The 14,807-nt window shown below is 61.8% G+C and overlaps 2 protein-coding genes and 1 long non-coding RNA gene across 3 annotated transcripts; 1 reads left to right on the forward strand and 2 right to left on the reverse strand.

The window, feature by feature from the left end:
* Nucleotides 1-404: 404 nt before the first annotated feature.
* Nucleotides 405-1,339, reverse strand: LOC130606465 (uncharacterized). Its single transcript, XR_008973975.1, has 3 exons — nt 1,270-1,339; nt 860-979; nt 405-775 (listed from the first exon to the last, which is right to left on the reverse strand). It is a non-coding gene; the product is annotated as an uncharacterized LOC130606465 (long non-coding RNA).
* On the reverse strand, nt 1,340-5,209 carry LOC130606468 (soluble scavenger receptor cysteine-rich domain-containing protein SSC5D-like; the record flags this gene model as incomplete). Its single annotated transcript, XM_057422829.1, has 4 exons — nt 4,729-5,209; nt 3,294-3,641; nt 2,263-2,592; nt 1,340-1,599 (listed from the first exon to the last, which is right to left on the reverse strand). Coding segments are annotated over exons 1-4 (1,419 nt in total), but the record flags the coding sequence as incomplete, so codon positions are not given.
* Nucleotides 5,210-10,014: 4,805 nt separating this feature from the next.
* Nucleotides 10,015-14,319, forward strand: LOC130606469 (zinc finger protein 628-like; the record flags this gene model as incomplete). Its single annotated transcript, XM_057422830.1, has 5 exons — nt 10,015-12,111; nt 12,358-12,543; nt 12,802-13,191; nt 13,729-14,088; nt 14,179-14,319. Coding segments are annotated over exons 1-5 (3,174 nt in total), but the record flags the coding sequence as incomplete, so codon positions are not given.
* Between the last annotated feature and the right edge of the window lie 488 nt (nt 14,320-14,807).

Raw genomic sequence — 14,807 nt, forward strand, 5'->3', positions numbered from 1 at the left:
TAGGGATGGGAATAAGGATTATAGTGGTTATAGGGATGGGAGTAGGAATTATAGTGGTTATAGGGATGGGAATAAGGATTATAGTGGTTATAGGGATGGGAATAGGGATTATAGTGGTTATAGGGATGGGAATAAGGATTATAGTGGTTATAGGGATGGGAATAAGGATTATAGTGGTTATAGGGATGGGAGTAGGAATTATAGTGGTTATAGGGATGGGAGTAGGAATTATAGTGGTTATAGGGATGGGAATAAGGATTATAGTGGTTATAGGGATGGAAATAGGGATTATAGTGGTTATAGGGATGGAAATAGGGATTATAGTGGTTATAGGGATGGGAATAAGGATTATAGTGGTTATGGGGATGGGAATGAGGGTTATAGATGTTATAAGGATGGGAATAGGGATTATATCGGTTATAGGGATGGAAATAGGGATTATATTGGTTATAGGGATGGGAATGAGGAGGCTGTGCAGATGGGATTAGGATTCTGGAGCCTTCCCAAAGGACAGGTAGGGGTAAACGTGGGAAGACTTTGGAGACCGGGGGACTTGGCGCTGCCCAGAGGAACTGGGACCCACAGGGACTCCACGCAGTGAGCTATGGGGCTACGGGGCTATGGGGCAGAGGGATCCATCCCCTCTGCTGAGCGTGGCAGCCCCTGCTCTGCTGGCTCCACCGGATGGGGTCCCCCGGGGGTCTTGATGGAGCCTTGCCTTCCTACGCCTCGGATGCCGTCCCGGTGTCCTGCATCCTCTTTAGGAGGGGTTTGTCTGCAGCAGGAAGGAGCAGGATGATGCCCGGAGGGTGCAAAGCCCACGCAGCCGTGCCCCTATGAGCCCCACTCCTGCTCTTACCCCTGAAGCGTCCACCCCATCGCCCACACCTCGCCCAGAGGTAGAGGATCAAGAGGGTCCCGCAGAGCAGCATCCCCGTGCCAAGGAGTCCGGCCAGCACCGGGCAGGGATCGACCCCTCCTGCAGGACAAGTGGGGCTCAGAGGGATGCTCCAACCCTTCCTCCTGCCCATGGGCTCTTGCAGCATCGTCCCCCTTGGGTGCTGGGCTTGATGCTGCATGGACCACCCCCCCCCCGCATTGGGTTCACGCACCCATAGGTGGGATGCTCAGATCTCCAAGCCCATGGAGATGCCTTCACCCTGACGCTCCCACCCCACTGCCTTTGCTGCCCACCTCCAAGCCTTCCTCTCCCCAAAGCCTTGGCTCCGATGTAGACACAGGGGGACAACGGAGGACCCCAGCTCTCACCTTCCTGCTCGGCGCACACCACGGTGGCCACCGAGCCCATTGGGCACGGGCCCGGCCCCGCGTGCCTCTGCAGGCACTCGAGGAGCAGCATCTCGGTGCCGTGGCAGCTCAGCCCCTCCAGCAGCACCCGGTGGTGCTCCCGGTCCAGAGGGGCACCCATGGGTGCTGCCTGCGCCGCCCCGCAGCCCAGCTGCCTGCAGGCCACGGCGGCCTCCAGCAGGCTCCAGCCGGTGCCGCACACCCCGAGCCAGGTCCCGTTGTAGAGCACCTCCAGCCGCCCCGCGCAGGGCCCGGCGCCGTCCTGCACCCGCAGCTGCAAGGGGTTGGGGCCTGCAAGAGGAGCACAGGGGGGAAGATGGGGCCTCTGTGGGAGATCCTGAGCTGTCAGAGACCCATGGGATGCGTTGGGTTGGAAGGGATGGGTTGGGTTGGGTTGGGTTGGGTTGGGTTGGGTTGGGTTGGAAGGGATGGGTTGGGTTGGAAGGGGTCTTCAAGATCATACATTCATGGAATGGGTTGGGTTGGAAGGGATGGGTTGGGTTGGAAGGGACTTTAAAAACCGTAGACACATGGAATAGGTTGGGTTGGAAGGGGCCTTCAAGCTCATAGACCCATGTGATAGGTTGGGTTGGAAGGGGCCTTCAAGCTCATAGACCCATGCGATAGGTTGGGTTGGAAGGGGCCTTCAAGCTCATAGACCCATGGGATGGGTTGGGTTGGAAGGGGCCTTCAAGCTCATAGACCCATGCGATAGGTTGGGTTGGAAGGGGCCTTCAAGCTCATAGACCCATGCGATAGGTTGGGTTGGAAGGGGCCTTCAAGCTCATCGACCCATGCGATAGGTTGGGTTGGAAGGGCCCTTCAAGCTCATCGAGCCACGGGATGGGTGACGCCTGCTCCTCTCCATAGCCAAGTGGTTGGGTGGAGGCGCCTTTGGTGGAGGGGCAGAGAGGACAGAGCCTGCCCCCCAGCAGAGCTCCAGCCCGCTGCTACCTGAGCAGACCACGGCGGCATCCTCGCTGTGCCTGCAGTTGTGCTCCCCCCAGGCGTGGAGCTCGCATTGGCTCAGCGCGGCCTCGGTGCCGGCGCAGTGGACGTCGTCGAGCCAGATGCGATCAGCGCCGGGGCCGAAGTGAGCCGAGCCCGGGGCGGCCACGGCCACGCCGCAGCCCAGCTGCCGGCAGACCACGGCGGCGTCGCGCAGGTCCCAGGCGTCATCGCACACCGTGCCCCACTTCTTGTCGTGGAAGACCTCGACTCGCCCCACGCATGGGTTGGAGCCGTTCACCAACCGCAGAGGTTGCTGCTTGGAAGAGTCAGCGTCTGTAGAAGGAGCAAGGGGAGAATCATCCTGGTCCGCATGGGATACGTTGGGTTGGAAGGAGTCTGCAAGCTCATAGACTCGTGGGTTGGGTTGGGTTGGAAGGGATGGGTTGGGTTGGAAGGGGCCTGCAAGCTCATAGACTCGTGGGTTGGGTTGGGTTGGAAGGGAATGGGTTGGGTTGGAAGGGATGGGATGGGTTGGGTTGGAAGGGGCCTTCACGATCACAGACTCATGGAATGGGTTGGGTTGGAAGGGGATTTCAAGCTCATAGACTCATGGAATGGGTTGGGTTGGAAGGAACGGGTTGGGTTGGAAGGGGTCTTCAAGCTCATAGACTCATGGGTTGGGTTGGGCTGGGTTGGGTTGGGTTGGAAGGGGCCTTCAAGCTCATAGACCCATGGAATGGGTTGGGTTGGAAGGGACCTTCAAGCTCATAGACCCATGGAATGGGTTGGGTTGGAAGGGACCTTCAAGCTCATAGACCCATGGAATGGGTTGGGTTGGAAGGGGCCTTCAAGCTCATAGACCCATGGAATGGGTTGGGTTGGACGGGGCCCTCAAGCCCATCCAGTTCCAACCCCCTCTTTCCTGGATCCATGAGCTCAAGAGCCAAGGGTGGGCTGGAGACGCACACAGAGGTGACCACCCCGGAGCACAGCACCCTCCATGGCCCAATCCTGCTCCATGAGGAAGGTGTTACCTGCACAGACAACCCCAGCATCGCGTCCGTGGTGGCAGTCGTTGGTTCCCCAGGGTTGGGCCAAGCACTGGGCCAGGGCGGCTTCGCTCCCGTTGCATTGGATGCGGTGGAGCCAGATGGGACCGGAGCCTTGGCCGAAGTGAGCTCCCCCATAGGCTGAGGCCACCGCCCCACAGCCCAGCTCCCGGCACACCACGGTGGCCTCGGGGATGCTCCATGTTCCATCACAAACGGTTTCCCATTGGGAATCCTGCCGCACTTCCAGCCTCCCCGAGCAGCGGTCGGAGCCGTTGACCAGGCGGAGCTCTATGGGGCCGGTGCGGGTGGGAATGGGGTGGTTGGAGGTGTCTATAGGGGAGGACACAAGAGGGGCACCGTGAGCACCCCTCGCTTCTGCAGGACCACTGCCGTTGTTGACCCCTGGGGGTCAGGAGAATGGATGGGGTGATGGATGGGACCGGGATGGGGGGATGGAGGGGAGCGGGATGGGGGGATGGAGGAGAGGGGATGGGGGATGGAGCGGGATGGGGTGATGGAGGGGAGCGGGATGGGGTGATGGAGGGGAGCGGGATGGGGTGATGGATGGGACCGGGATGGGGTGATGGAGGGGAGCGGGATGGGGTGATGGAGGGGAGCGGGATGGGGTGATGGAGGGGAGCGGGATGGGGTGATGGATGGGACCGGGATGGGGTGATGGAGGGGAGCGGGATGGGGTGATGGATGGGACCGGGATGGGGTGATGGATGGGACCGGGATGGGGTGATGGAGGGGAGCGGGATGGGGTGATGGATGGGACCGGGATGGGGTGATGGATGGGACCGGGATGGGGTGATGGAGGGGAGCGGGATGGGGTGATGGATGGGACCGGGATGGGGTGATGGAGGGGAGCGGGATGGGGTGATGGAGGGGAGCGGGATGGGGTGATGGAGGGGAGTGGGATGGGGTGATGGATGGGACCGGGATGGGGTGATGGAGGGGATCAATGATGCAGAGGACCAGGATGTGGTGATGCTGGGGACGGGGATGCAGGGGACTGGGATGTAATGATGCAGGGGATCAATGATGCAGGGAACCGGGATGCAGGGGATCAATGATGCAGTGGACCAGGATGCAATGATGCAGGGGACCAGGATGCAATGATGCAGGGAACCGGGATGAGGAGATGCAGGGGACCAGGATGCGATGATGCAGGGGACCAGGATGCAGGGGATCAATGATGCAGGGGACTGGGATGCGATGATGATGCAGGGGATTAACGATGCAGGGGACCGGGATGCGATGATGATGCAGGGGATTAACGATGCAGGGGACCGGGATGCAATGATGATGCAGGGGACCAGGATGCGATGATGATGCAGAGGATTAACGATGCAGGGGACCGGGATGCAATGATGATGCAGGGGACCGGGATGCGATGATGATGCAGAGGATTAACGATGCAGGGGACCGGGATGCGATGATGCCCCAGCATCCTGCTCTGCCGCTGGTCCCGGATGAGGTCGGACGCATCCTTCCGTGCCGTTACCTGCGCACACCACCGCGGCATCCTCGCCGTGGCCGCAGCCGCTCTTCCCCCAGCCCTCGCTCCCGCAGGAGGCCAGCGCCGCCTCCATCCCGCTGCAGTTGACCCCTTCCAACCACACGGGTCCCGATCGCATCCCGAAGCGCCCGGCTCCGGAGGCGGCGAGCGCGGGGCCGCATCCCAGCTCCCGGCACACCACGGCCGCGGCCCGGAGGTCCCAGCTCTCGCCGCACACCGTCCCCCATTGGCCCTCGTGGAAGACCTCGACCCGGCCGGCGCAGCCGTGGGGCCCCTGAGCCAAGCGCACGGGCGCCCGTTGGGGAGCAGCCGGAGCTGGAAGAGGGAGCGGGAAGGGATCCGCGTGGGGCGAAGGGAAGGGGAATGCCCCGCGCATCCCCGCTCCCAAAGGGAAAGGGGCTCGGGGTGCCCGTTCCCTTCCCATTGCTCCTGCTTGCATTTCCCTATCCCCTATCCATGCTAGCCTGGTGGCATTTCCTGATTCCCAATCTATGGAATGCTCCCATTTCCGTTTCTCTATTCCCAATCTATGCAACGATGATTGCATTTTCCCATTCCCAATCCATGCCATGCTCCAGTTTCCATTTCCTTATTCCCATTCCTGATCCATTCAATGCTCCTGATTGTATTTTCCCGTTCCCAATCTATGGAATGTTCCCATTTACATTTCCCTATTCCCAATCTATGCAACGATGATTGCCTTTTCCCATTCCCAATCCATGCCATGCTCCATTTTCCATTTCCTTATTCCCAATCTATGGAATGTTCCCATTTACATTTCCCTATCCCCTATCCATGCAAGCCTGGTGGCATTTCCTGATTCCCAATCTATGGAATGCTCCCATTTCCGTTTCTCTATTCCCAATCTATGCAACGATGATTGCATTTTCCTATTCCCAATCCATGCCATGCTCCAGTTTCCATTTCCTTATTCCCATTCCTGATCCATGCAATGCTCCTGATTGTATTTTCCCGTTCCCAATCTATGGAATGTTCCCATTTCCATTTCTCTATTCCCAATCTATGCAACGATGATGGCATTTTCCCATTCCCAATCCATGCCATGCTCCAGTTTCCATTTCCTTATTCCCAATCTATGGAATGTTCCCATTTACATTTCCCTATTCCCAATCCATGCAAGCCTGATGGCATTTTCCCATTCCCAATCTATGGAATGTTCCCATTTACATTTCCCTATTCCCAATCCATACAAGCCTGATTGAATTTTCCCATTCCCAATCCATGGAATGCTCCCGTTTCCATTTCTCTATTCCCAATCTATGCAACAATGATTGGATTTTCCCATTCCCAATCCATGCAATGCTCCTGTTTGCATTTTCCCATTCCCAGTCTATGGAATGCTCCCAATTTCATTTCCCTCCCCATTCCCAATCTATGGAATGCTCCCATTTGCATTTCCCTTCCCATTCCAATCCCTGGAATGCTCCCATTTCCATCCCCCTCTTCCCATTCCCAATCCATGCAGTGCTCCCGTTTCCATTTCCCCATTCCCAATCCACGGAATACTCCCATTTCCATCCCCCTCTTCCCATTCCCAATCCATGCAATGCTCCCGTTTCCATCCCCCTCTTCCCATTCCCGACCCATGGAGCGCTCCCGTTCGCACCGGGAAGCCGAGGACTTTGCCCCCTTTGCCCCAACTCAAACAAAGCCATTCCCGATCCCGATGTTCCCAAGGCTTTCCCATGCCCCCCCTTGCTCCCCCCTTCCTCCTCCTCCCCATCGGGATGCCCCTGGAAGCGCCACTCACCCCATAGGAAAGCCAGGAGGAGCATTCCCAAGGGTGGGAGTCGGGATCCCGACATTCCCATGGGATCGGGGCGCTGGGGGTGGGGAGAGCAGGATTGTCCCCTCCTCCGGCGCTGAGCCCTCCTCTTCCCTATGGATTTAGTGCCTCCCCCCCCTTTCCCATCCCATTCCAGACCCACTTCCCTGCAGCCGGTGCTCCATGGAATTCCATGCTTTGGGAAGCGAGGGCCCTTGTGGCTCTTCCCATTCCCACTTGGAAGCCGTTTGCCCCTCATCCCATCCCGCAGCCAAAGCCCCTCACCAAGGCTTCCCTTTGGGAAGGGATCTGAACCCGTTTTGGGGGTTCTGAGCCCGTTTTGGGGGGATCTGAACCCGTTTTGGGGGGATCCGAGACCATTTTGGGGGGATCTGAACCCATTTTGGGGGATCTGGACCCATTTGGGGGGGATCTGAGCCCGTTTTGGGGGGATCTGAGCCTGTTTTGGGGGAATCCAAACCCATTTTGGGGGGATCCAAACCCGTTTTGGGGGGATCCAAGGCCGTTTTGGGGGGATGCGCGCTCGTTTTGGGGAGATTTGAGCCCGTTTTGGGGGGATCCGGACCCTTTTTGGGGGTTCTGAACCCGTTTTGGGGGGATCCAGACCCTTTTTGGGGGGATCCGAGCTCGTTTTGGGGGTTCTGAACCCGTTTTGGGGGGATCCGAGGCCGTTTTGGGGGGATCCGAACCCGTTTTGGGGGGATCCAAACCCGTTTTGGAGGGATCCAAGGCTGTTTTGGGAGGATGCGAGCTCGTTTTGGGGAGATCAGAGCCCATTTTGGGGGGATCCGAATCCGTTTTGGGGGGATCCGAGCCCGTTTTGGGGTGATTCGAGCCCGTTTCAGGGGAATCCGGACCAGTTTTGGGGGGATCGGAACCCGTTTTGGGGGGTTCTGAGCCCGGTTTGGGGGGATCCAAACCCATTTGGGGGGATCTGAGCCCGTTTGGGGGGGATCCGAACCCGTTTTGGGAGGATCCGAACCCGTTTTGGGGGGATCCGAACCCGTTCTGGGGGGTTCTGAGCCTATTTTGGGGGGATCCAAACCCGTTTTGGGGGTTCTGAGCCCGTTTTGGGGGGATCCGGACCCGTTTTGGGGGTTTCGAGCCCGTTTTGGGGGATCCGAGCCCATTTTCGGGGGATCCAAGCCCGTTTCAGGGGAATCCGGACCCGTTTTGGGGGATCCGGACGCGTTTTGGGGGGTTCCGAGCCCATTTCGGGGTGATTCGAGCTCGTTTTGGGGGTTCTGAACCCATTTCGAGGGGATCCGAACTCGTTTTCAGGGGATCCGAGCCCGTTTTGGGGAGATCCGAGCCCGTTTCAGGGGAATCCGGACCCGGTTTGGGGGATCAGGACCCGTCTTGGGGGGCTCCGAACCCATTTCGGGGGTTCCAAACCCGTTTTGGGGGGATCCGAACCCATTTCGGGGGTTCCAAACCCGTTTTGGGGGGATCCGAACCCATTTCGGGGGTTCCAAACCCGTTTTGGGGGGCTCCGAACCCATTTCGGGGGTTCCAAACCCGTTTTGGGGGGATCCGAACCCATTTCGGGGGTTCCAAACCCGTTTTGGAAGGATCCGAACCCGTTTTGGGGGGTTTTGAGCCCATTTTGGGGGGATGCGGACCCGTTTTGGGGGTTTCGAGCCCGTTTTGGGGCCTCCGAGTTACTTTTGGGGAGATCCGAGTCCGTTTGGGGGGTTCCGACCCCGTTTTAGGGGATCCGAGCCCATTTTTTGGGGGATCCGAGCCCATTCTGGGGGAATCCGAGCCCGTTTCAGGGGAATCCGGACCCGTTTTGGGACTTCCGAACCCGTTTTGGGGGGTTCCGAACCCGTTTCGGGGGGATCCGAACCCGTTTTGGGGGTTCCAAACCCGTTTTGGGGGAATCCGAGCCCATTTTGGGGGTTCCGAACCCGTTTCGGGGGGATCCGAACCCGTTTTGGGGGATCCAAACCCATTTTGGGGGTTCCGAACCCGTTTCGGGGTGATCCGAACCCATTTTGGGGGGATCCGAACCCATTTTGGTGGGATCCGAACCCGTTTTATGGTTCCGGTTCCAAGCCCTACTCCCCGCCCCGCCAAGATGGCGTCGTCGTCTCGGACTACATTTCCCAGCACGCCCCGCGCCGGCTCAGGCGGCGCCCGTGCGCATGCGCGCGAGCACCACGCCTCCTCCCTCAGAAACCACGCCCCTCAAACCGAGGCCAGGCCCCCTCTAGCAGAGAGCAAACCCTTCTAATAGAGGCCCCCCTTCCCCAGCGGAGGCCACGCCCCCTCTAGCAGACAGCGAAACCTTCTATAGAGAGGCCACGCCCCTTCTGGCCGAATCCACGCCCCCTCCAACGCAGACCACGCCTCCCTGAAAAAAAGCCACGCCCCTCAACCCGAGACCACGCCCCCTCCAGCGCAGACCACGCCCCTCTAGGGTAGGCCACGCCCCCTCCAACGCAGACCACGCCTCCCTGCAAAAAGCCACGCCCCTCAACCCGAGACCACGCCCCCTCCGGCGCAGACCACGCCCCTCTACGGGAGGCCACGCCCCCTCCAACGCAGACCACGCCTCCCTGGAAAAAGCCACGCCCCTCAACCCGAGACCACGCCCCCTCCAGCGCAGACCACGCCCCTCTAGGGGAGGCCACGCCCCCTCCAACGCAGACCACGCCTCCCTGAAAAAAAGCCACGCCTCGAGACCACGCCCCCTCCAGCGCAGGCCACGCCCCTCTAGGGGAGGCCACGCCCCCTCCAACGCAGACCACGCCTCCCTGCAAAAAGCCACGCCCCTCAACCCGAGACCACGCCCCCTCCAGCGCAGACCACGCCCCTCTAGGGGAGGCCACGCCCCCTCCAGCACAGACCACGCCCCTCTAGTGGAGGCCACGCCCCCTCCAGCGCAGACCACGCCCCTCTAGGGGAGGCCACGCCCCCTCTAGCACAGACCACGCCTCCCTGCAAAAAAAAGCCACGCCCCTCAACCCGAAACCACGCCCCCTCCAACGCAGACCACGCCTCCCTGAAAAAAAGCCACGCCCCTCAACCCGAGACCACGCCCTCTCCAGCGCAGACCACGCCCCCTCTAGGGGAGGCCACGCCCCCTCCAGCGCAGACCACGCCCATCTAGGGGAGGCCACGCCCCCTCCAACGCAGACCACGCCTCCCTGAAAAAAAGCCACGCCCCTCAACCCGAGACCACGCCCCCTCCAGCGCAGACCACGCCTCCTCCCGCAGAAACCACGCCCCAAAAACGGAGGCCACGCCCCCTCCAGCGTAGAGCTAGCCCCTCTAGGGGAGGCCACGCCCCCTCCAGCGCAGACCACGCCCCTCAAACGCAGGCCACGCCCCCTCCCTTGGCATCTCCACGTGTTCCTCCCCGGCCTCCGATGTCCGCCGGGTCCCGGTGTGGGGCCTCGGCCCCGTCGCAGCCCCCTTACTCGTGCCGGGAGTGCGGGAAGTGCTTCCGCTGGTCCTCCCGCCTGGCCCATCACCAGCGCAGCCACACGGGCGAGCGGCCCTACAAGTGCCCCGAGTGCCCCAAAGCCTTCAAGGGCTCCTCGGCCCTCCTCTACCACCAACGGGGCCACACGGGCGAGCGGCCCTACCCCTGCCCGCACTGCCCCAAGGCTTTCAAGCGCTCCTCCCTGCTCCAGACCCACCAACGCGTCCACACGGGGCTGCGCGCCTTCGAGTGCGCCCAATGCGGGCTCACCTTCAAGTGGGCCTCCCATTACCAGTACCACCAGCGGCAGCACACGGGCGAGCGGCCCTACCGCTGCGCCGAGTGCCCCAAGGCCTTCAAGAACTCCTCCAGCCTCCGGCGGCACCGGCAGCTGCACACGGGCGAGCGGCCCCACGCCTGCGGCGTCTGCGGCAAGGCCTTCGCGCAGCCCTCCAACCTGCGGCAGCACCAGCGCGTGCACACGGGCGAGCGCCCCTACGCCTGCCCCCAGTGCCCCAAGACCTTCACGCACTCCTCCAACCTCCTCCTGCACCGCCGCGCCCACGCCGCGCCCGCCCGGCCCCACCAGTGCTCCCAGTGCCCCGCGCTCCAGCCCCGTCTCCAGAGCCACGCTCCGGCCCCGCCGCCGCCAACCCCCGCCGCTGCCCCACAGCCCCCATGGAGATGCTCTTTGTGCCCGCTGAGCCTCAGCACCCACGAGGAGCTCCTGGGCCACCAAGGAGCCCACGGGGCGCCGGCGCCGCTGCCCCCTCTCCGCTGCCCCGCTTGCGACAAGAGCTTCAAGAGCAGCGCGGCGCTGGCGCGGCACCGCCGCGGGCCCTACAAGTGCCCTAAAGCCTTGCCCCCGTTGACAACGGGGCTCTCGACGCACCCCCCCGGCGGGGTGTCCGCCCCGGCGCCCACCTCCCCTCCGCTCCCGGAGCGCCCGTACCGGTGCCCCGAGTGCGGCAAAGCCTTCAAGGGCTCCTCGGGGCTGCGGTACCACCTGCGGGACCACACGGGCGAGCGGCCCTACCCCTGCCCGCACTGCCCCAAGGCTTTCAAGCGCTCCTCCCTGCTCCAGATCCACCAACGGGTGCACACGGGGCTGCGCGCCTTCGAGTGCGCCCAATGCGGGCTCACCTTCAAGTGGGCCTCCCATTACCAGTACCACCAGCGGCAGCACACGGGCGAGCGGCCCTACCGCTGCGCCGAGTGCCCCAAGGCCTTCAAGAACTCCTCCAGCCTCCGGCGGCACCGGCAGCTGCACACGGGCGAGCGGCCCCACGCCTGCGGCGTCTGCGGCAAGGCCTTCGCGCAGCCCTCCAACCTGCGGCAGCACCAGCGCGTGCACACGGGCGAGCGCCCCTACGCCTGCCCCCAGTGCCCCAAGACCTTCACGCACTCCTCCAACCTCCGCCTCCACCGCCGCACCCACTCCGGCGCCCGGCCCCACCGCTGCCCTCTCTGCGCCAAAGCCTTCGCCGTCGCCTCCTACCTGCAGCGGCACCTCCGCACCCACGGCGCCGCCGCCGCCGCCGCAGTGCCCCGCGCCCAGCCTCAAACCGTCCTCCTCCTCCTGCAGGGGGGACCCCGAGGCCTTCGCCTCGTCCCCAGCCCCACGGCGGCCCCCCACAACCTCCTGCTGCTGCCCGGCCCCATGGCGGAGCCCCGCGAGGGGGCCCCGTCGCGCGCCGTGCCCGTTGCCGCCCAGAGCATCCTGGTGGTGCCGGGAGCGGGGCCGGTCCAGGCGGTGGCCGGGGCTCCGGTGGGGACCGGCGTCGTCGTGCTAAGGGGTGGCATCGGGGGGGAGCTGCCCTCCGACGGCACCAATGGGCAGCTCCAAGCCCTGGCTCAACCCTTGGAGGTGGCCAATGGGCAGCTCCAAGCATCTGAGGTAGCCAATGGCCAGCTCCAGGCTCTTCCACAGGCCCCCAAGGTGGCCACCATCCAGCTCCATGCATCCGAGGTGGACAACAGCCAGCTCCAGGCTCTTCCACAGGCCCCCAAGGTGGCCACCATCCAGCTCCAAGCATCCGAGGTAGCCAATGGCCAGCTCCAGGCTCTTCCACAGGCCCCCAAGGTGGCCACCATCCAGCTCCAAGCATCCGAGGTAGCCAATGGCCAGCTCCAGGCTCTTCCACAGGCCCCCAAGGTGGCCACCATCCAGCTCCAAGCATCCGAGGTAGCCAACGGCCAGCTCCAGGCTCTTCCACAGGCCCCCAAGGTGGCCACCATCCAGCTCCAAGGCGCTGAGGTGACCAATGGCCAGCTCCAAGGCATGGAGGTGCCAAGTGTCCAGCTCCAAGCCCTACCGCCGCCGTTGGACGTCACCACCATCCAGCTCCAAGCATCCGAGGTGGCCAATGGCCAGCTGCAGGCTCTTCCGCAGGCCCCCAGGGTGGCCACCATCCAGCTCCAAGGCACAGAGGTGGCCAACGTCCAGCTCCAGGTCTTGCCACCACCATTGGATGTCACCAGTGTCCAGCTCCAAGCTCTTCCACAGGCCCCCAAGGTGGCCACCATCCAGCTCCAAGCATCCGAGGTGGCCAACGTCCACCTCCAAGGCCTACCACAGCCATTGGATGTCACCAGCATCCAGCACCAAGCATCCGAGGTGGCCAATGGCCAGCTCCAGGTCTTGCCACCAGCATTGGATGTCACCAGCGTCCAGCTCCAAGGCCCTGAGGTGGCCAATGGCCAGCTCCGAGCTCTTCCGCTGGCCCCCAAGGTGGCCACCATCCAGCTCCAAGCATCTGAGGTGGCCAACGTCCACCTCCAAGGCCTACCACAGCCATTGGATGTCACCAGTATCCAGCTCCAAGGCCCTGAGGTGGCCAATGGCCAGCTCCGAGCTCTTCCGCAGGCCCCCAAGGTGGCCACCATCCAGCTCCAAGCATCCGAGGTGGCCAACGTCCAGCTCCAAGCCCTACCCCAGCCATTGGATGTCACCAGTGTCCAGCTCCAGGCCTTGCCACCACCATTGGATGTCACCAGCGTCCAGCTCCAAGGTGCTGAGGTGGCCAATGGCCAGCTGCAGGCTCTTCCACAGGCCCCCAAGGTGGCCACCATCCAGCTCCAGGCCATGGAGGTGGCCAATGTCCAGCTCCAGAGCACAGAGGTGCCCGGTGGCCGTCTGGAAGCCACCGAGGTGCCCAATGGCCTCCAGAGCCCCGAGGTGCCCGGGCTCCAAATCCAAGTCACGGATGTGCCCGGTGGCCACCTCCAAGAGCCCGAGGAAGCCGGTGCCCAGCACCACGTGATGGAGGTGCCCAGCATCCAGCTGAAGACCATTGAGGTGGCAAAGCTCAGCCTCCAGCCCCACGAGGTGCCCAGTGCCGGTCACCAGGTGATGGAGGTGCCCAATGTCCAACTGAAGCCCATGGAGGTGCCCAATGTCCAGCTCAAGGCCTTGAAGGTGCCCAACATCCAACTCAAGGCCATTGAGGTGCCCAACATCCAACTGAAGCCTATGGAGGTGCCGAACGTCCAAGTCAAGACCTTGGAGATGCCCAGCGTCCAAATAAAGGCCATTGAGGTGCCCAATGCCCAACTCAAGACCATTGAGGTGCCCAACGTCCAACTGAAGCCCATGGAGGTGCCCAGTGCCCAGCTCAAGGCCATTGAGGTGCCCAACACCCAACTCAAGCCCATTGAGGTCCCCAGTGTCCAGCTCAAGGCCATTGAGGTGCCCAACATCCAGCTCAAGGCCATTGACATACCTAACATCCCACTGAAGCCCTTGGAGGTGCCCAGTGTCCAACTCAAGGCCATTGAGGTACCCAACGTCCAAGTAAAGACCTTGGAGGTGCCCAGTGTCCAACTCAAGGCCATTGAGGTGCCCAACACCCAACTCAAGCCCATGGAGATGCCCAACGTCCAAGTAAAGACCTTGGAGGTGCCTAGTACCCAACTGAAGCCCATTGAGGTACCCAACATCCAACTGAAGACCATTGAGGTACCCAATGTCCAACTCAAGTCCTTGGAGATGCCCAACATCCAGCTCAAGCCCATTGAGGTACCCAACGTCCAACTCAAGACCTTGGAGGTACCCAACGCCCAACTCAGGCCCATGGAGATGCCCAACATCCAAGTCAAGACCGTTGAGGTACCCCACGTGCACGTAAAGACCCTGGAGGTGCCCAGTGTCCAACTGACGACCTTGGAGGTACCCAGTGCCCACCTCAAGACATTGGAGGTGCCCAACATCCAACTCAAGCCTATGGAGGTGCCCAATGCCCAACGCAAAACCATGGAGGTACCCAGCATCCAACTGAAGACCGTTGAGGTACCCAATGTCCAAGTCAAGACCTTGGAGATGCCCAATGCCCAACTGAAGACATTGGAGGTGCCCAACATCCAACTCAAGCCCATTGAGGTGCCCAGTGTGCAACTCAAGCCGATTGAGGTGCCCAGCACCCAATGCAAGACCATGGAGGTACCCAGCATCCAACTGAAGACTGTTGAGATACCCAATGTCCAACTCAAGACCTTGGAGATGCCCAACATCCAACTCAAGGCCATTGAGGTCCCCAGCACCCAACTCAAGGCCGTGGAGATGCCCAATGCCCAACTCAAGACCATTGAGGTACCCAACATCCAACTGAAGACCGTTGAGGTGCCCAACGCCCAACTCAAGCCCATTGAGGTGCCCAACGTCCAGCTGAAGACCGTTGAGGTACCCAACGTCCAACTGAAGACCATGGAGATGCCCAACACCCAGCTCAAGGCCATTGA

This window comes from Pezoporus wallicus, unplaced genomic scaffold (genome assembly GCF_028554395.1).
Source record: "Pezoporus wallicus isolate ANWC-B61680 ecotype Strahan unplaced genomic scaffold, APGP_CSIRO_Pwel_v1 contig_11331, whole genome shotgun sequence".
Classification (NCBI taxonomy): Eukaryota; Metazoa; Chordata; class Aves; order Psittaciformes; family Psittacidae; genus Pezoporus; species Pezoporus wallicus.